This window comes from Pongo abelii, chromosome 8 (genome assembly GCF_028885655.2).
Source record: "Pongo abelii isolate AG06213 chromosome 8, NHGRI_mPonAbe1-v2.0_pri, whole genome shotgun sequence".
Lineage (NCBI taxonomy): Eukaryota > Metazoa > Chordata > Mammalia > Primates > Hominidae > Pongo > Pongo abelii.
The window spans coordinates 110,299,144-110,321,436 of NC_071993.2; the positions used below are offsets into that span (position 1 = coordinate 110,299,144).

At 43.0% G+C, this 22,293-nt stretch overlaps 1 protein-coding gene and 1 long non-coding RNA gene across 5 annotated transcripts in view; both read right to left on the reverse strand.

The window, feature by feature from the left end:
* Positions 1–22,293, reverse strand: part of PCGF6 (polycomb group ring finger 6) — a 47,844-nt gene that overhangs the window by 19,625 nt on the left and 5,926 nt on the right. For 2 of the 4 annotated variants that reach the window (XM_002821113.4, XM_063727723.1), the window contains exons 6-8: positions 21,778–21,886; positions 11,119–11,146; positions 3,728–3,826 (exon numbers count right to left, since the gene is read on the reverse strand). In XM_002821113.4, the coding sequence (XP_002821159.1) occupies positions 3,728–3,826; positions 11,119–11,146; positions 21,778–21,886 (236 nt within the window). Of the gene's footprint in view, positions 1–3,727; positions 3,827–11,118; positions 11,147–12,093; positions 12,391–13,577; positions 16,127–21,777; positions 21,887–22,293 lie in introns of those variants that run through there. The other 2 variants (XR_008510597.2, XM_063727724.1) reach the window with 2 other exon arrangements.
* Positions 18,641–21,771, reverse strand: LOC129048340 (uncharacterized). The gene is made up of 2 exons (XR_008510599.2): positions 20,338–21,771; positions 18,641–19,894 (listed from the first exon to the last, which is right to left on the reverse strand). It is a non-coding gene; the product is annotated as an uncharacterized LOC129048340 (long non-coding RNA).

Below are 22,293 nucleotides of genomic sequence, written 5' to 3' on the forward strand. Positions count from 1 at the left end.
GCACTCCAGCATGGGTGACAGAGCAAGACTCTGTATCACACACAAAAAAAGTCCAGCCTGGGCAACACAGTATGTTATCCTTGCCACCAAAAAAAAAAACCCACAAAACACAAAACACACACACACACACACACACACACACACACACACACACACACACACACACACACACACACAGACACAGACACATAAATAGCCATAGAATAATCTATATTCTAGAGAGGGTCCTCCTGGGTATCACTTCTTATTCTATAATAAGGGCAAGTCTTCTGACTTCTGCTTTTAGAAATAATAGGTTGTTATGGGATCACTCATAATTCTTAATCCAGGAGTCACTAACCAGCTTTGTCTCTAACGAAAACCTAAGAATAACCTCAAGTGTGCTGTGGCTACAAGGTAAAAATAAGTCATTTCTAGTTTTCAGCTGCCATGAGATATAACCAGGATATATCAAGCTCAGTTAGAGAAGTCATATTTCATTGGATTTAGTATATATTTACTACCAGTAAATATTGGTACTAAAAACACTAGCAAACTTTCAGTCACTTTTTTTTTTGAGTTGGAGTTTCGCTGTTGTTGCCCAGGCTGGAGTGCAGCGGCGCCATCTCGGCTCACCGCAACCTCCGCCTCCCGGGTTCAAGCGATTCTCTTGCCTCAGCCTCTCGAGTAGCTGGGATTACAGGCATGCGCCACCACGCCTGGCTAATTTTATATTTTTAGTAGAGATGGGGTTTACCATGTTGGTCAGACGGGTCTTGAACTCCTGACCTCAGGTGATCCACGTGCCTTGGCCTCCCAAAGTGTTGGGATTACAGGCGTGAGCCACCGCGTCCGGCCCCTTTTCTTTTTTTTGATATAGTCTCCCTCTTGTCGCCCAGGTTGGAGTGCAGTGGCATGATCTTGACTCACTGCAGCCTCCACCTCCCGGGTAAAAGCAATTCTCTTGTCTCAGCCTCCTGAGTAGCCAGGACTACAGGTGTGCGCCACCATACCTGGCTAATTTTTGGTAGAGATGGGGTTTCGCCATGTTGGCCAGGCTGGTCTTGAACTCCTGACCTCAGGTGATCCACCTGCCTCGACCTCCCAAAGTGCTGGGATTACAGGCATGAGCCACTGCACATGGCCAGTCACTGTTTTAACATATCTATTAATTTAACTAACAATACAGTATTTTATTATTTTATTTTACTATTTTTTTGAGACAGATTATCACTCTGTCGCCCAGGCTGGGGTGCAATGGCATCATCTAGGCTGACTGCAACCTCCGTCTCCCAGGTTCATGCAATTCTCCAGCCTCAGCCTCCCAAGCAGCTGGGATTACAGGAGTGTGCCACCATGCCAAGCTATTTTTCATTTTTTAGTAGAGACAGAGTTTCACCGTGTTGGCCAGGCTGGTCTCAAACTCCTGACCTCAAATGATCCACCTGCCTTGGCCTCCCAAAGTACTGGGATTATATAGGTGAGTCACCATGCCCAGCCACAATACACAGTATTTTAGATAAAAATTATTCTATAAAACTTCACACATGATGGAGAATAACAAAAATGCTTTTTAAATTTGACTAATGAAAAAGCAAAGCTATATAAATGTTCATTTTTACTAACTGGACCACATAACTAGAACTATGAGTATATTTTACTTTTATGTTCAATGATACATGAAGTTTAAGGTTTCCATCGTACAACAACAAGAAAATATTATGGCCGGGTGCGGTGGCTCATGCCTGTAATCCCAGCACTTTGGGAGGCCGAGGCGGGCGGATCACAAGGGCAGGAGATGGAGACCAGCCTGACCAACAACATGGTGAAACCCCGTCTCTACTAAAAATACAAAAATTAGCCAGGTGTGGTGGCATGGAACTGTAATCCCAGCTACTCAGGAGCCTGAGGCAGGAGAATTGCTTGAACCCGGGAGGCGGGGGTTGCAGTGAGCTGGGACTGCCCCACTGCACTCCAGCCTGGGCAACGGAGTGAGACTCCGCCTCCAAAAAAAAAAAAAAAAGAAAATATTACATAGCTAGAACAGGAGATCTCTTTTAATCCATTAAAAAAACTAATAGGGCCAGCTGGGCATGGTGGCTCACGCCTGTAATCCCAGCGCATTGGGACGCCGAGGTAGGTGGATCACCTGAGGTCAGGAGTTCAAGACCAGCCAGACCAACATGGAGAAACCCCGTCTCTACTAAAAATACAAAATTAGCCAGGCATGGTGGCACCTGCCTGTAATCCCAGCTACTCAGGAAGGCTGAGGCAGGAGAATTGCTTGAACCTGGGGGGCGGAGGTTGCAGTGAGCCGAGATCACGCCACTGCACTCCAGCCTGGGCAAGAGAGTGGGACTCAGTCTCAAAAAAAAAAAAAAAACTAACTAATAGGGTCCCTGTTAGATAAATATATTTCACTTCTCTAGGTGTCCTGAACTTTGCTTGTTTTTTTGTTTGTTTTGTTTTGTTTTGAGACGGAGTCTCGCTCTGTCGTCCAGGCTGGAGTGCAGTAGCACAATCTTGGCTCACTGCAACCTCTGCCTGCCAGGTTCAAGCAATTCTCCTGCGTCAGCCTCCTGAGTGGCTGGGATTACAGGTGCGTGCCAACAGGTCCGGCTAATTTTTGTATTTTTTAGTAAAGATAGGGTTTCACCACGTTGGTCAGGCTGGAACTCCTGACCTCGTGATCCATTCACCTCAACCTCCCAAAGTGCTGGGATTACAGGCGTGAGCCACTGCGCCCGGCCAAGCTTGCTCGTTATACTTGAACAACTAATAAATGCAAGGATGTCCTATAAAGAAGAGTGGATGATAAGCAATATCTTTCTCTACTACCAAAATGGAAAGAACTGGAACTGAGCCCTCTTTAATATTTCTATCTTCAGCTTTTCTCTGACACTAATAGATTGCCATCAGTGGCAGTAGGAAATGGATACTAGCCTGGCACGGTGGCTAACTCCTATAATCCTAGTGCTTTGGGAAGCTGAGGTAAGAGGATTACTTGAGGCCAGGAGTTTGAGACCAGCCTGGACAATATAGCAAGACCGCATCTCTTAAAAAAAAAAAAAAAAAATTAGCTGGGCATGGTGGCATGTGCCTCTAGTCCTAACTAATCAGGAGGCTGAGACAGGAGGGAGGACCACCCAAGCCCAGGAAAACCTCAACGTTGTAGTGAGCCATGATCATGTCAATGTACTTTAGCCTGGGCAACAGAAACAGACCCTGTCTCAAAAAAAGGAAAAAAAAAGAAATGGACAGTAAATCAAAGTGATTAAAGCTGGAGGTGTGAATCACTATGTATCAACATTCAATTAGCATTAACAATGTCCAGGCACGGTGGCTCACGCCTGTAATCCCAGCACTTTGGGAGGCCGAGGTGGGCGGATCACGAGGTCAGGAGATCAAGACCACAGTGAAACCCCGTCTCTACTAAAAATACAAAAAAAAAAATCAGCTGGGTGCAGTGGCAGGCGCCTGTAGTCCCAGCTACTCGGGACGCTAAGGCAGAAAAATGGCGTGAACCCGGGAGGTGGAGCTTGCAGTGAGCTGAGATCGTGTCACTGCACTCCAGCCTGGGCAACAGAGCGAGACTCTGTCTCAAAAACAAAAAACAAAAAACAATGTCTACAACATCATAAAACAAAAATAACAAAAATAATTGCATGAAACCCTACAGAGTTCTTTCTTCAGTGTGCTAAAGGTAAGCTCACAACTTTACCTATTCTTTTACATATATGTACTGTACCTGACAAGCTGGATCAAGACCCATTTTTCTTCTGAGGAATTTTTCTACATGTCCAATAGTGGCTTCTCCTGAAACTCGAACAAACTTCTTTTCCAATGGCTACAAAAATAGACAGATAAAACTATTTTTAGGTTAAATATACCTGTACATGCATGAGGTATCTGTATATATATGTAATGTGTAAACATTAAAGAAAATTTTATAGCAAAGATGATTCAATAGACTCTTGAAAAAACTTACTATGAAACAAGTTAATACACATATCAGAGAAGAAAAATGGAAATTCTGCTTAGCTTTCCCTTTCTGAAAAGTATGTCAACAATTTTTCTAAATAGGCTTGCTGGTTTATTTTAATGTTTCATTGAAAAAACAAAACTCAGAGTAAAATGTACTCATTCATTTCAAGTACTGAACTTACACTTTAAAGACACAGAGAAAACACCCAATACCAAATGTCTAAAACAACTTTGAGGCCGGGCATGGTGGCTCACGCCTGCAATCCCAGCACTTTGGGAGGCAGAGGCAGGCAGATCGTTTGAGGTCAGGAGTTCGAGACCAGCCTGACCAACATGGAGAAACCCCGTCTCTACTAAAAATAAAAATTAGCTGGGCATGGTGGCGCATGCCTATAATCCCAGCTACTCGGGAGGCTGAGGCAGGAGAATCGCTTGAACCCGAGAGGCAGAGGTTGCGGAGAGCCAAGATCGTGCCATTGTACTCCAGTCTGGGCAACAAGAGCAAAACTCTGTCTAAAAAACAAACAAACAAACAAAAAACCCAAAAAACTGCAAGGAAGAAAAAGCAAGATAGAGGAGGAATGGTGAGACTAAAAAACATTAAGGGGTGTAAATGACAAATACATTAACCAATTACAATGTATGGACCTTACTGAATCCTGATTGAAAAACTATCAACAATTTTCAGGGGACAATCTAGGAAATTTAAATAGTACATGAATATCTGATCAAGGGATTATCATTAATTTAAAAAACTGCAGTATCATTATTATGTTGCCATAAAAGGACACTTAACATGAATTTATAATTATTGGAGTGGTGTGTACATGGGAGTTCATTATACTATTCTGCCTACTTTTGTATAAGTTTAAAAATTTTCATAATAAAGGGATTTTTTTTTTCTTTTCTTTTTTGAGACAGAGTCTCACTCTGTCACCCAGGCTGGAGTGCAATGGTGTAGTCTCAGCTCACTGCAAGCTCCACCTCCCGGGTTCACGCCATTCTCCTGCCTCAGTCTCCCGAGTAGTTGGGACTATAGGCGTGCGCCACTATGCCCAGCTAATTTTTTTTTTTTTTCATTAGAGACGGGGTTTCACTGTTAGCCAGCATGGTCTCAATCTCCTGACCTCGTGATCCACCCGCCTCAGCCTCCCAAAGTGCTGGGATTACAGGTATGAGCCACTGTGCCCGGCCAGGGATTTCTTTTTTAAGTGAAAAATAAAAAGATCACTATCTAGACACATGTGGCTGGAATGTGGGACCCAATAGTTTGAGGTGTAGGAGGTGGTAAGTAGATGACAGAGTTTGAAAGTAAAAACTAATGCTTACCCAGCTCCCATCTCTCTGAGACAACTAACGATGCTACGACCTCATGCAAATGAAAAGCTGAAGTAATCAGAACTAAACAGTCCCTTACAGGAAAAGTACAAAGTGTTTTTTTAGGACTTACAGACAGGGAGGCTAGAATGGCTACCTAGGGAACCAAGGCACACATTTGTTCCATGTTACAGCACTCAGCTTTCCTATCTGTACAGTAGTTTGTTCTTAAGAACTTTCCCAACTAAAACTCAGAGTCTATATTAGATAGGTATTTTATTTTTCTAGGTGTCTTGGGCTTGCTTGTTATACTTGAGCAACTGACAAATGGTCTGTCCGTTATTACCACAACACAGCATATAGAATAGGTGTTGAGTGTAGGCACTCCAGGCAGACACCTGGGCTCAAACCCTGGTTCTGCCATTTTCTAATAGTGAGTCTTTGGGCAAGTTCCTGAACTTGTCTGTCTCTATTTGTAAAATAGATAAAAATAGCACCTGCTTCATACAATTATCATGAAAATAAGTTAATGTATGTAAATAACTAATAAAAATACCTGTCACATAGTAAGCAACTGAAGAGTTGTTAGTGTTGTGAGCCATTTGTCTCTAAGATTATTTGCATCATTTTGCTCTTTATGTAAAGGATTTTAACTTTTTTTTGTTTGTTTTTTGTTTTTGAGATGGAGTCTTGCTCTGCCGCCCAGGCTGGAGTGCAGTGGAGCGATTGTGGCTCACTGCAACCTCTGCCTTCCAGATTCAAGCAATTCTCTTGCCTCAGCCTCTCAAGTAGCTGGGACTACAGGCGTGTGCCACCACGCTAATTTTTGTATTTTTAGTAGAGACGGGGTTTCACTGTGTTAGCCAGGATGGTCTCGATCTCCTGACCTCGTGATCCACCGGCCTCGGCCTCCCAAAGTGCTGGCATTACAGGCGTGAGCCACTGTGCCCGGCGGATTTTAACTTTTGAGATGGAGTCTCGCTCTGTCACCCAGGCTGGAGTGCAGTGGCACAATCTCGGCTCACTGCAACCTCTGCCTCTTGGGTTCAAGTGATTCTCCTATCTCAGCCTCCCAAGTAGCTAGGACTACAGGTACCCGCCACCAACGTCTGGCTAATTTTGTATTTTTAGTAGAGATGGGGTTTCATCATATTGGTCAGGCTGGTCTCGAACTCCTGACCTCAGATGATCCCCCGCCTTGGCCTCCCAAAGTGCTGGGATTACAGGCGTGAGCACTGCACCCGGCCCCAATTTCTTAAACCTAGTAGAAAATGATTTTATTGTTTTATAGGGCTGTCATTACTAAAAGAGAAAAACTAAAACAAAGATTTCATGAAAAAAATATAACCAGTAAGGGGCTTAAACAAAAATTCTAACATAAGCATATACATATGTATGTTTTTGAGATGGAGTTTCGCTCTTGTTGCCCAGGCTGGAGTGGAATGGCGCAGTCTTGGCTCACTGCTACCTCTGCCTCCCCTGTTCAAGCGATTCTCCTGCCTCAGCCTTCCAAGTAGCTGGGATTACAGGCGCGAGCCACCACACTAATTTTTGTATTTTTAGTAGAGACAGGGTTTCATCATGTTGGCCAGGCTGGTTTCAAACTCCTGACCTCAAGTGAACCGCCCACCTCGGCCTCCCAAAGTGCTGGGATTATAGGCGTGAGCCACCATGCCCGGCCAGTTTTTTTGTTGTTTGTTTGTTTTTGAGACAGAGTCTTGCTCTGTCGCCTGGGCTGGAGTGCAGTGGCACGATCTCGGCTCACTGCAAACTCTACCTCCTGAGTTCATGCCATTCTCCTGCCTCAGCCTCCCAAGTAGCTGGGACTACAGGCGCCTGCCACCATGCCCGGCTAATTTTTTGTATTTTTAGTAGAGATGGGGTTTCACGGTGTTAGCCAGGATGGTCTCGATCTCCTGATTCGTGATCCACCCGCCTCAGCCTCCCAAAGTGCTGGGATTACAGGTGTGAACCACTGTGCCCGGCCTGTTTTTTTTTTTTTTTTTGAGATGAAGTTTTGCTCTAGCCCAGGCTGGAGTGCAGTGGCACAATCTCAGCTCACTGCAGCCTCTGCCTCCCGGGTTCAAGCAATTCTCCTGCCACAGCCCTCCTGCGTACCTGGGATTACAGGCATGCATCACCATACCGGGCTAATTTTTGTATTTTCAGTGGAGACAGGGTTTCCCCATGTTGCCCAGCTGGTCTCAATTCCTAACTTCAAGTGATCCTCCCATCGTGGTCTCCTAAAGTGCTGGGATTACAGGCATTAGCCACCGTGCCTGGCCAAGCATATATTGTTTCAACCAGATACATTTTTATATCCCCAAAATGTTTACACCAAGCAAATTACAAACAATGTTTCTATTCAAAGTTTCTATCGAATCTTGGCTTAGGTATTAAAAAAAAAAATCAACAGCTTTTTTGAGATGTAATTCACATACCATTAAATTCACCCTTTAAAAGTGTACAATTAAATGGATTTTAGTATATCTACAAAATTTTGCAACCATCACTGCTATGTAATTTCAGAATATTTTCATTACCCTAAAAAGAAGCCTGGCTGGGCAAGGTGGCTCACACCTGTAATCCCAGCACTTTGGGAGGCCAAGGCGGGTGGATCACCTGAGGTCAGGAGTTCAAGACCAGCCTGGCTAACATGGTGAAACCCCGTTTCTACTAAAAATACAAAAAATTAGCTGGGCGTGGTGGAGCGCGCCTGTAATACCAGCTACTTGGGAGGCTGAGGCAGGAGAATTGCTTGAACCCGGGATGCAGAGGTTACAGTGAGCCCAGATCGCGCCACTGCACTCCAGCCTGGGTGACACAGCGATACTCCATCTCCAAAAAGAAAAAAAGTAACCTGTACCTCTTGGTAGTCACTCCCCATTCAGCCTCTTCCCCAAGCCTCTGACAACCACTAATCTGCTTTCTGCTCCTGTGGATTTTCTTGTTCTGCACATTTCAGATAAATGAAATCAAATAATATATGGATGGCCTTTTGTGACTGGCTTCTTTTCCTTAGCATCATGTTTTCAATGTTTACCCATGTCAGACTATGTATCAGTACTTCATTCCTTTTTACTGTCAAATAATACTGTATTATATGAAAATACATTTTGTTTATCCATTCATCAGCTAATAGGTTATATACACTGTTTCCAATTTGGGGTTATTATGTTTTTTGAGATAGAGGTTCGCTCTTTCGCCCAGGCTGGAGTGAAGTGGCATGATCTCAGCTCACTTTGCCGAGTTCTCCGCCCTCTGGGTTCAAGTGATTCTCTTGCCTCAGCCTCCCAAGTAGCTGGGATTATAGGTGCCCACCACCATGCCTGGCTAATTTTTGTATTTTTAATAGAGATAGGGTTTTGGCATGTTGGCCAGGCTAGTCTCGAACTCCTGAACTCAGGAGATCCACCTGCCTTGGGCTCCCAACGTGCCAGGATTACAGGCATGACCCAATGTCCCCAGCCCAATTTGGGGTTATTATTAAAAATATATATATTTTTCAAATCAAATCCAAATAATGTGCATACAATGTAATTAATTTATATGTCCCTTAAGTTACTTTTATCAATAGGTTTCATCTGTAGATTTATGCATCATCTCTTTCCTTTTTAATTTATTTGCTGAAGAAACAGAATTGGTTGCTATGTAGTTTTTCACTATCTTGATCTGGCTTATTATATTCCTACAGTGTCATTTAATACATCTCTCTCTTTTTTTTGAGACGGAGTCTCGCTGTGTTGCCCAGGCTGGAGTGCAGTGGCGAGATCTTGGCTCACTGCAAGCTCCGCCTCCCAGGTTCATGCTATTCTCCTGCCTCAGCCTCCCGAGTAGCTGGGACTACAGGCACCCGCCACTGCGCCCGGCTAATTTTTTTTGTATTTTTAGCAGAAACGGGGTTTCACTGTTAGCCAGGATGGTCTCGATCTCCTGACCTCATAATCCGCCCACCTCGGCCTCCCAAAGTGCTGGGATTACAGGCTTGAGCCACTGCACCCGGCCTAATACATCTCTTTGTCCCCTGTATTTCTTGTAAATTAGTAATTAAATCTAGAAGCATAATCACCTTCCTATATGTTTTGGCAAGAACATTTCAAGGTGATATTGCTACCATGTTTTTTCATTTGTAAGAACCACAACTATATATTCTGGGTTGCACACGTGTTTTTGAGGAAGCAGTAGACTAATACTTTATCTTTTCTGTTTTTAAGACAGAGTCTTACTCTGTCACCTAGGCTAGAGTGTAGTGACGTGATCACAGCTCACTGCAGCCTCAAACTCCTAGGCTCATGTGATCCTGCCACCTTAGCTTCCTGAGTAGCTGGAACTACAGGCCCATGCCACCATGCAGACCTAACATTTTTATTTTTGATAGAGACAGGGTATTCCTGTGTTGCCCAGATTGGTCTTGAACTCCTGGCTCCAAGCAATCCTCCTGCATTGGCCTCCCAAAGTACTGGGATTACAGATGTGAGCCAACGAACCTAGCCTAATATTTCAATTCATTCTCTAGTTCTTTCTTCATGAGGTTTTAAAACTCTGTTGGACTGACTACTACAGGTTATTAGATAGACGTCTTCAGGGAACACTGGTAGCATATATCCCTGTGCTTAAACCATACAAAAACGTATCTGCCACTATCCCACCCACTACATGGCTACGAGAATTTCCTAAAGCTGAACACCACTGGTTTGATGTTTTACAACTTAGAAGAGGTTCAACGCTATCAAAAATCATGGGGATTTGTGGTCGGGCGCAGTGGCTCACACCTGTAATCCCAGCACTTCGGGAGGCCCAGGTGGGTGGGTCACTGGAGGTCAGGAGTTTGAGAATAGCCTGGCCAACATGGTGAAACACCGTCTCTACTAAAAATGCAAAATTAGCTGGGTGTGGTGGTGCATGCCTGTAATCCCAGCTACTCAGGAGGCTGAGGCTGGGTTCAAGAATCGCTTGAACCCAGACGGCGGAAGTTGCAGTGAGCCAAGATTGCATCACTGCGCTCCAGCCTGGGCAACAGAGGAAGACTCCATAAAAAAAAAAAAAAAAAATCATGAGGACTTAAAACTGCATTCCCTCTATCACATCAGTCTCTGAGACACATGTATAACATGCTTCATCCAGAGAATTACCTATCTATTCCTATGCTTTAATTCATGTCTCTGAGCTAGTGTGTTCATAAAACAGTACAGTATATCCAACTAGGTATAATTCACCTAACTTTCAGTACAGGCTCTTGACAAAGTCACTGAAAATCTAAACAGATCAAAGTCACCTATTCCTTGTATATTTACCTCCCAAGTAACTATAAGGTCTGATTTACCCCTTTTTAAAAAGTTACCTTTTCCTGATGACTCACATTATAGTAGTAACACTGTATACAATGGTACCTGTGATTTCGGAATCTTTAAATCAACTCTGAACTTAAATATGTTACAAAGGAGTTCATTCTTACCTCTAAAACTTCAGTGAATAATTGAAGTAACAAGTAGGGCAAAATAACTTGAGCAAAAAATGTTACATGCAAATAAAATTTTAAGCTCATATTTAACTCTAAACGCCAACTATGCAAAAAATGCTTTGAGACATTTTTTATCACCAAATTAACATAGCATTTGGTTTTAGTTTTAAAAAGTATTCACTTAATTTTCCTTAGACTACTGTTCTGAATGAACAAATCCCTACTTAACTTTTATTCATAAATCTATAAAAATATTATTAAATGTACTTCATATTTAAATAACTTATTTATACAATCTCCATTTGGTTGCTAATCTGACTCAAATTTGTGTGCTACAGAGTCCTCTTGTGAAATGAATGAAAAAAAAAGTAAAATACCTTAAAATGTCCCGTGCCTTCATTAGCACTGAAAAATGAGAGCAAAATTAATCAATATTTAATACTTTAAGCTATATGTTTAATCATAAAACAACATATATAAATATTTGAGAAACATCAATTCATTGTAATTCTAGAACACAGTCACCTGAAGTTCTATGAAATAAACAAATGTAATTGTCATTTCTGCCACCTAGTGGTTAAGGCAAAGGCAGTTTTATCCAGTATTTTACACTACCTTCTATACTTAATTTTAGAAGTTAAAAGTATATTCTTTTTTTCATGGAAAATATGAGAATTTACTTATTTCTTCCAGCTTTATTAGGGAATAATAGACAAATTAAAATTGTATATATCTATAGGTTTTAAGATACGTATATACTGTAAACTAACAAAATCAAGCAAATCAACATATCCATCAGCTCACATACTTATTTTACTGTAGTGAGAACATTTAGGATCTACTCTTAGCAATTTTCAAGTATATAATACATTATTAACTGTAGTCATCGTGATGTACAATAGATCTCCAGGAAAAAGTATATTCTTAAATATTAGATTCCCCCTCACCCCACATTTAGCATCCTAACATTTTACAACTTAAAGTCTAATTTCATGTTTTTCTTTTAATCATAATGAATGTGATTTTTCTCTCTATAGTAATATTTACAATATAAAATTTCTTACAAGAAGGCTGCTATGCTTCCTATTGCTTTTCTTGCAGAATAATTACCTGCACATAATTTTACTCAGTTTCCTTTTCACCTAGAAGCCTACAGAATTCTTGGTTAAATCAATTACTTTTAAGCCATGAGGGAGACAAGGGGATCTAACTTTTTGTTGAGAAAGTACTATGTGCCAGGCACTGAATTAGGTATTCATATGCATATGCATGTTTTTCATTTAGTCCTCACAATAGCCCCACAAATGAGGTATTAGTACCCCTTTCTACAGATGAAAAAAAATTAAGCTCACAGAGGTCATAACTTGCTTTGGGTCACACAGATATGGTAGGTAATAAAACTGAAATTCACACTCAGGTGTGCGCAACATCAAAGCCAATGTTCTTTCTTCCTTATGTTGTGAAGATTAGACAAGTTCACAATTGCATCATCTCCAAAGTATTCTTTTTTCTCTTTCATTTTTTTCTTTAAGAGATAGGGTCTTGCTCTATCACCCAGGCAGGAGTGTAGTGGATCACTGCAGCTTCAACCTTCTGGGCTTAAGCCTACCTGAGCAGCTGGGAGTACAGATATGTGCCACCATGCATGGCTAATTAAAAAAAAAAAAAAAAAAAAAAAATTTAAGAGATAGGGTCTTGCTGTGTTGGCCAGGCTGGTCTCAAACTCCTGGCCTCAAGCTATCCTCTTGCCTTAGCCTCCCCAAATGCTGGAATTACAGGTGTGAGCCACCACACCCAGACTCCAAAGCACTCATTTTTTTTTTTTTTTTTGAGACGGAGACTCACTGTCATCCAGGCAGGAGTGCAGTGGCGTGATCTCAGCTCACCGCAACCTCCGCCTCCCAGGTTCAAGCGATTCTCTTGCCTCAGCCTCCCGAGTAGGTGGGACTACAGGCACCCACCACCACACCCGGCTAATTTTTGTATTTTTAGTATAGACGGGGTTTCACCATGTTGTTCAGGATGGCCTCGATCTCTTGACCTCGTGATCTGCCCACCTTGCCCTCCCAAAGTGCTAGGATTACAGGCGTGAGCCACCGTGCCCGGCAAAGTACTCTTTGTAAGAAAAAAATAGGCTAGGCTTGGTGGCTGATGCCTGTAATCCCAGCACTTTGGGAGGCCAAGGTGGGCAGATAATGAGGTCAGGAGTTCAAGAGCAGCCTGGCCAACATAATGAAACCCCATCTCTACTAAAAATACAAAAAATTAGCTGGGCATGGTGGCGCATGCCTGTAATCCCAGCTACTCGGGAGGCTAAGGCAGGAGAACTGCTTGAACCCGGGAGGCGGAGGTTGCAGTGAGCCGAGATCGTGTCACTGCACTCCAGCCCAGTGACAGTGCGAGACTCCATCTCAAAAAAATAAAGAAAAAGAGGCCAGGTGCAATGGCTCACGCCTGTAATCCTAGCACTTTGGGAGGCCAAGGAAGATGGATTGCCTGAGCGCAGGAGTTCGAAACCAGCCTGGGCAACAAATTAGCCAGGTGTGGTGGCATGCACCTGTAGTCCCAGCTACTCGGGAGGCTGAGGCAGGAGAATCGCTTGAAATCGGGAGGTGAAGGTTGCAGGGAGTCAAGATCGTGCCACTGCACTCCAGCCTGGGCAACAGAGCGAGACTCCGTCTCCAAAAAAAAAAAATTAAAAAAAAAAATAAATAAATAAAAAGAAAAAATAGAGATACAGAAATATATTATTTATATATTATAAATAAACCTATAAATGATATATTATTTTATATGAAATTATATCAATATATAAATGTAAACTGTAAATCCGTAAATGTACAAATAAAATATACACATAAATAGAATGTTAAATTATATTATCTTAGAGTTATAAAATAAAACATCCCATTCATTATAAGAATTATCTCTGTAGAATACCTGGTACATGGGCATCAGCTTCTGCCTGAATAGCTAGACAGCTTAACTGACAAGTCAGCAATTTCATTTGTGGGTGACTTTGTTAGAAACTACTTGCTTGCAGCCAGGTGCGGTGGGTCACGCCTGTAATTTCAGCACTCTGGGAGGCCGAGGTAGGTGGATCACTTGAGGTCAGGAGTTTGAGACCTGCCTGGCCAACATGGTAAACCTACGTCTCCAATAAAAATACAAAAATTAGCCAGGCGTGTTGGCACATGCCTGTAATCCTAGCTACTCGAGAGGCTGAGGCAGGAGAATCACTTGAACCCGGGAGGTGGAGGTTGCAGTGAGCCGAGGTCGTGCCACTGCACTCCAGCCTGGGTGACAGAGCCAGACTCCATCCCAAAAAAGCAAAAAAAATTACTTGCTTCCACTTAATCAAACACGCTTCACCCTGTAACATATACCTAGAAGTCATAGTTTTGCCTTCTGGTATTGTGAATCAGACCAATTTTTCTTTTATTTGGTAACCCTTTAAAGATTTTAAACTAATTTGAGGGACTTACCATTGCTTTATTTCCAAACGAAATATTTTTGTTCCTTCCACTACCATATAGGACGTATTTTCAAACTTTTACCATTCCGGTTATACCTGTTTACCAATATCTCTCTTAAAATACGGTACCCAGAGCTGAACACAATACTCTTGTTGGACTAAGGCAGCATAGAGTGGGATACTACTCTTGGGTTTACTAAACACCACTGAGCTTAAAATGGCATTAAATTTTTACTGTATCACACATCTTGTAAGACTCCATTTTCTTTGGTATTCAGGTGTATGTATTATAGCACCATGGACCACTTTAACCTTTATTTTTGAATGGCCCTGCATTATTTCAATACTCATACTGATAATAATTCAGACTTAAGAATATCATATGTTGATTCTTACAACAATCCTTTGAGTTGCTATTGTAACCTCCAATTTAGAAATACAGAAACTGATGATCAGTTCAGAGAAGTTACATCCCAAGGGTTACCTACTCTGAGTTAGTCTTCAAAACCTATACTCTTTCAACATACCATACTGTCTGTCTTGGGTTATTTCTTTTTATAATCTACTTTACACATAGAAACTATAGAACAAAAAGGGTAAGAGTCTATCTTAAGATCATAAAGCTGGGCACGGTGGCTCACGCCTGTAATCCCATCCCAGCACTTCGGGAGGTTGAGGTGGGTGGACAACCTGAGGTCAGGAGATCGAGACCAGCCTGACCAACAAGGAGAAACCCCGTCTCTACTAAAAATACAAAATTAGCTGAGCGTGGTGGTGCATGCCTGTAATCCCAGTTACCCAGGAGGCTGAGGCAGGAGAATTGCTTGAACCCAGGAGGCAGAGGTTGCAGTGAGTCGAGATCATGCCACTACACTCCAGCCTTGACAACAAGAGCAAAAGCCTGCCTCAAACAAACAAACAAACAAAAAAATTGGTCAGGCGCAGTGGCTCACGCCTCTAATCCCAGCACTTTAGGAGGCCAAGGCAGGCAATGAACTTGGGAGGCGGAGCTTGCAGTGAGCAGAGATTGCGCCACTGCACTCCAGCCTGGGAAAGAGCAAGACTCCATCTCAAAAAAAAAAAAAAAAAGACCATAAAACACACATACCCTGTTGCGTGCAGTGCCTCACGCCTGTAATCCCAATACTTTGGGAGGCTAAGGTGGGTGAATCACCTGAGGTCAGGAGTTCGAGACCAGCCTGGCCAACATGATGAAACCCCATCTCTACTAAAAATATAAAAACTTAACCGCGCATAGTGGCACGCGCCTGTAATCCCAGCTAGTCGGGAGGCTAAGGCAGGAGAATTACTTGAACCCTAGAGGCAGAGGTTGCAGTGAGCCGAGATCGCACCACTACACTCCAGCCTGGGCAAGAAGAGTGAAACTCCGTCTCAAAAGAAAAAAAAAAAATACATACCCAATTTAGGGGAGAAATCTAATTTCATATTTCAGTAACAGAGAAATTAGTGCAGAGGCTGAACCCACCTCAGTGTTTTTCCTCCTCCAAGTCAAGCAGAGTCAAGCACTGAACCAAATTTGCCCCTGTGCTTCCATCAGACTAAAACACCCCTTGTCCTGTCATGAAAACAGTTTCCTACAGGTTACCCCCAATAGCCTAAGTTTTGTGGTAACATAAATGCTTTTCTATGTAATAAAAAGGGTGAGGTGCAGTGGCTCCCGCCTGTAATCTCATCACTTTGGGAGGCCAAGGCGGGTAGATTGCTTGAGTCAGGAGTTCAAGACCAGCTTGGGCAACATGGTAAAAAATTAGCTGGGCATGATGGTGTGTGCCTATAGTCCCAGCTGCTCAGGAGGCTGAGGCGAGAGGATTGCTTGAGTCTAGGAGGCAGAGGCTGCAGCAACCCGAGATTGCACCACTGCAGTCCAGCCTGGGCAGCAGAGCAAGACCCTGTCTCAAGGAAGAAAAAACAGATAAAGGACTATGTTATGAGGTACACTGAATACCCATCATAATCAACAATTTCTAAGGTTCAATTTTTATTTACACAGCAGGACCTTAATATATACCTTATGAGGCTGGGTGCAGTGGCTCACGCCTGTAATCCCAGCACTTTGGGAGGCCGAGGCAGGCGGATCACAAGGTCAGGAGTTCAAGACCAGCCTGGCCAACATGGTGAAACCCCATCTCTACTAAAAATACAAAAATTAGCTGGGCGTGGAGGAGGGCACCTGTAATCCCAGCTACTCAGGAGGCTGAGGTGGCAGAATTGCTTGAAACCGGAAGACTGAGGTTGCAGTGAGCCAAGATCGTGCCACTGCCCTCCAGCCTGGGGAACAAAAGCGAAATTCTGTCTCAAAAAAAAAAAAAAAAAAACTATATCTATATCTATATTATACACACACACACACACATCTTATGAGGAGGGTGCAGTGGCTCATGCCTGTAATCCGAGCACTTTGGGAGGCTTAGGCAGGCGGATCATGAGGTCAAGAGTTTGAGACCAGCCTGGTTAACAGGATGAAACCCCGCCTCTACTAAAAATACAAAAAAAAAAAAAAAAAAAAAAAAAAAGGTCAGGCATGGTGGTATGCGCCTGTAATCCCAGCTACTTGGGAGGTTGAGGTAGGAGAACTGCTTGAACCCAGGAGGCAGAGGCTGCAGTGAGCCGAGATTGTGCCTCTGTCTTCCAACCTGGGCAACAAAGCAAGACTCGTCTCGGGAAAAAAAAAAAAATATATATATATATATATATATATTTTATATACATACCTTATGAATAAAGAAAAGCAATTTATTCAAGGTTACAAAGATAGAAAACAGCAGAGCTATGACTTAAATCCAGATCTCCTATTCCAAGATAGGGCTTTTTCCTCTACAGCAGGGAACACATTAATAATGTAACAACTTTAGTAATGGTAATGACTGCCTTGAGCATTGTGGTCAAGTCTCATCAGGAAAGCCTGCTATGATTAATTATTGATTTCTGCTACAAGTAAAGAAAGAAGAAATGGTGGCACACCCGTCACATGTTTACCATCATTGTATTACAATATCTGACTTTTCAAAAAAGGTATAAAAAGTGGATCCAAGTTCCTGCTGTGATTAGTGGAAAGTGTTACATTTCCCCAAAATAATTTTTTTTTTTTTTTTTTGAGACAGGGTCTTGCTCTGTCACCCAGGCTGGAATGCAGTGGTGCAATCAAGGCTCACTGCAGCCTCAAACTCCCAGACTCAGTCGATCCTCCCCCATCAGCCTCCCTAGTAGATGGGACTACAGGTGCATGCCACCATGGCCAGTTAATTTTCTTTTTGTATTTTTTTGTAGAGACAGAGTTTTACCATGTTGCCCAGGCTGGTATCCAGCTCCTGGACTCAAGTGGTCCTCCTACCTCTGCTTCCCAAAGTGCTAGGATTACAGGCATGAGCCACCATGCCTGACTCTCAAAATAATTTTTTAAAAATATAATTCCTTAAGTTGGGCGCGGTGGCTCACGCCTGTAATCCCAGCACTTTGGGAGGCCAAGGTGGGCGGATCACCTGAGGTCGGGAGATTGAGACCAGCCTGACTGACATGGCGAAACCCTGTCTCTATTAAAAATAGAAAATTAGCCGGGCATGGTGGCCGGCACCTGTAACCCCAGCTATTTGGGAGGCTGAGGCAGGAGAATTGCTTGAACCCGGGAGGTAGAGGTTGCGGTGAGCCGAGATTGCGCCATTGCACTCCAGCATGGGCAACAAGAGTGAAACTCTGTCTCAAAAAAAAAAAAAAAAATCCTTTTAATTGTCTTTTTTATTTTTTTTGAGACGGAGTTTCGCTCCTGTCACCCAGGCTGGAGTGCAATGGCACTATCTCGGCTCACCACAACCTCCGCCTCCCGGGTTCAAGTGATTCTCCTGCCTTGGCCTCCCAAGTAGCTGGGACTAAAGGTGCGCACCACCATGCCTGGTTAATTTTTGTATTTTTTGTTTGTTTTTGTATTTTTCGAGACGGAGTTTGGCCCTTGTTGCCCAGGCTGGAGTGCAGTGGCATGATCTCGGCTCACTGCAACCTCTGCCTCTCGGGTTCAAGTGATTCTCCTCCCTCAGCCTCCTGAATAGCTGGGATTACAGGTGCAAGCCACCACATCCAGCTTTTTTTTTTTTTTTGTATTTTTAGTAAACACGGGTTTCACCATGTTGGCCAGGCTGGTCTCGAACTCTTGATGTCAAGTAATTTGCCCACCTAAGCCTCCCAGAGTGCTGGGATTACAGGCGAGAGCCACTGCGCCCGACCAACTCTTTTTAATTTTCAAATTTTAATTAGCTAGTCATTAAAAGATATTACTCCAGCCTTCTTTTGATTAGTATGAAAACAAAACAAAACAAAAGTCACATTGTCACATGTGTAAAAATTCAAACACAATGGCAAGTAAGACTTTTTCCCATCCTAGACTCAATAGACTCCAGTGCCGCTTCCTAGGGGCACTGCCATTAATATGTTCTTTTTTTTTTTTCCCAGCAGTCTTTCTCTGTCACCCAGGCTGGAGTGCGGTGGCACAATCTTAGCTCACTGCAACCTCCGCCTCCCAATTCAAGCGATTCTCCTGCCTCAGCCTCCCAAGTAGCTGGAATCACAGCCGCGTGCCACCACACCTGGCTAATTTTTTATACTTTTGGTAGAGACAGTGTTTCACCATGTTGGCCAGGCTGGTCTCAAACTCCTAATCTCAAGTGATCCGCCCACCTCGGCCTCCTCAAGTGCTGGGATTAAGAGTGAGCCACTGCACCCGGACTTTTTTTTTTTCCTTCAGACAGAGTTTCACTCTCATTGCCCAGGCTAGAGTGCAACAGCACGATCTTGGGTTACTGCAACCTCCACCTCCCAGGTTCAAGTGATTCTCCTGCCTCAGCCTCCCAAGTAGCTGGGACTACAAGCACCTGCCACAACACCTGGCTCATTTTTACATTTTTAGTAGAGACAGGGTTTCATCATGTTGGTCAGGGTGATCTTGAACTCCTGACCTCAGGTAATCTGCCCGCCTCAGCCTCCCAAAGTGCTGGGATTACAGGCGTGAGCCACCATGCCCGGCCAAGATGTTCTTATATGGCCTTTCAGGAATGGTCTGTGCACATAAAAAGTATACATGTACGTGCGTATTTTCCACCATCCTCTTTTTAAAAAACTTAAGTAAGCACATGGTACGTGTGCTTGCCTTTCTGCACCTTGCTTTTCCCACTTAATACATCTTGGAGATTATTCCACATCGTCACACACATTATTATATTAGCACATACTCATGTATGGGTATACCATTATTTAACCTACTCCCTTATAGAGATATAAATTGCAATACTCTTTAATAATAGAAATTGCTGGATTAAAATTTGGAATTACATGATTTCTTCTAATTTTTCCAAAGGGATCTTTATGTCATTATCAACCACTACTATGGGCTTCCTGGGGACATAAGAAATGTCTCTTGCCGTTTAGGGGTTCTTTTTTTTTTTTTGAGACGGAGTCTCTGTCGCCCAAGCTGGAGTGCAGTGGTGCCATCTCGGCTCACTGCAAGCTCTGCCTCCTGGGTTCACGCCATTCTCTTGCCTCAGCCTCCTGAGTAGCTGGGACTATAGGTGCCCACCACCATGACCGGCTAATTTTTTGTATTTTTAGTAGAGACGGGGTTTCACCGTGTTAGCCAGGATGGTCTCGATCTCCTGACCTCATGATCCGCCCACCTCAGCCTCCCAAAGTGCTGGGATTACAGGCATGAGCCACCGCGCCCGGCCTTAGGGGTTCTTAATAACAGTTGAGAGCACGAAGTGAATATACAAGGAGATAAATACAACAAAGCACATGCTAGATAATTGATACAAGTAGCCTAGAGTTATAAAGAGATGACTGAGAAGTAAAATAGTCATCAGTGATACAACATGAGAAATCTAGATTTTTTCCAAGAAAGGCATTTCAGTTTACTGGGCCAGCCAGTTAAGCGTTTGAAAACTACAGTTCGATACATGCCAACTCTGGGACCATGACGGTCTGTTTAACATTGCTGCACTAAAATGGAGTACACCATATGCTACAGTGTATGAAAGAAGCAATTTATAAGTATCTAGCCGGGCAAGGTGGCTCATGTCTATAATCCCAGCACTTCGGGAGGCTGAGGTGGGTGGATCACCTGAGGTCAGGAGACCAGCCTGGCCAACATGGCAAAACCCTGTCTCTACTAAAACTACAAAAATTAGCCAGGCGTGGTGGCAAGTGCCTGCAGTCCCAGCTACTCGGGAGGCTGAGGCAGGAGAATCCCTTGAACCTGGGAGGCAGCAGTTGCAATAAGCTGAGATTGTACTACTGCACTCCAGCTTCGGCGACAGAGTAAAACTCTGTCTCAAAAAAAAAAAAAGAAAAAAAGAAGAAAAAAGAAAGCTATCTAACTAATTTGGCAAAATCAGGTAAAGTTGAAGAGGAACATACCCTAAGACTCAGTAAATCTACACTCGTGGAGAACTATCTATGTCACATATACACAGGAGATACATATGAATTTGTTTACAGCAACATTGTTTAAAATAGCAACAAGTAAATACACCAACAAACCTGGAAACAAACCTAAATATTCAACAGAACAGGAAAAGATAAGAAATAATATATTAATTTTAATGGAATGTCAGATAATGGTGAAAATGAATGAACTAGAGCTATGTATTTCAACAGGGATGAATCACACAATACTGAGTGAAAAGTATACCATTTCAAGTTTGGCAAAAACAATGCTACATATTGCTTAGGAATAGATATACACGTGGCAACCATGTGAAAAAAAAAGGCATGGGAATGACACTTTTTTTTTTTTTTTTTTTTTGAGACACAGTCTCACTCTGTCACCCAGACTGGAGTGCAGTGGCACGACCTCGGTTCACTTCAACCTCCACTGCCCAATTTCAAGTCATCTTCCTGCCTCAGCATCCCGAGTAGCTGGGATTACAGGCGCCTGCCACCATGCCTGGATAATTTTTGTATTTTTAGTAGAGACAGGGTTTCACCACGTTGGTCAGGCTGGTCTTGAACTCCTGACCTCGTGATCCGCCCACCTCAGCCTCCCAAAGTGCTGGGATTACAGGCGTAAGCCACCATGCCCAGCCTTTTTTTTTTTTTTTTTTTTTGAGATGGAGTTTTGCTCTTGGCGCCTAGGCTGGAGTGCAATGGCACATCTTGGCTCACTGCAACCTCTGCCTCCTAGGTTCAAGAGATTCTCCTGCCTCAGCCTCCCGAGTAGCTGGGATTACAGGCACCCGCCACAACGCCCAGCTAATTTTTTTTTTTTTTTTTTTGTATTTTTAGTAGAGACGGGGTTTCGCCATGTTAGCCAGGCTGGTCTCGAACTCCTGACCTCAGGTGATCCACTCACCTTGGCCTCCCAAAGTGTTGGGATTACAGGCGTGAGCCACTGCACCCGGCCCTTTATACCTTTTTCTAATTATTTCTAATATTCAATTATTTCATAATTTTCAAAGGGGATGTCAGAAAACTTGATTTTACCTGAGTTCAGAATGATTTCCTATTAGGACTTTTAACATTCTTTATTTTAAGTTAAAAGGTAAATTTTTAGGGTACTCACCCAATGAACTCCAGTAATAAAGACATATCAAGTTCAGGTGGAATACGAAACACTGATTCTAGGACTTTTTTAGATCTTCCTTTGCTTGAAGGGACTGGCTGTGGAACAGCTATTTAATAGTCAAACAAAAATGTTAATTAAGAATAAAAATGTCATAAATTGAGATCTTTGGAAAAATACACAAGTATTATAACTATGTTGAGTATTTAAAAGATCATAAACCACTCAATCTCCCTGTCTTTAATGACATTGGCTAATCTGTCAAAGCCAGTGAAATGAGAGGCAAGCCTGGGGACCACTCCACAATGGAAGGCAGACATGTGGCTGGCGTATTAGGGCTGCAGAGAAAGCTCATTAGAACAGCAACATGTTAGACAACCCTGCATAAGCACTACTATGTGTCAGGGCTCATACTTAGCACTTCACATGCATCATCTCATTTGTCCTTACTATAGTCCCATGATATAGGTACCAGTGCTAGTGCTACTCTTTTTTTTTTTTTTTTCTTAACTAATG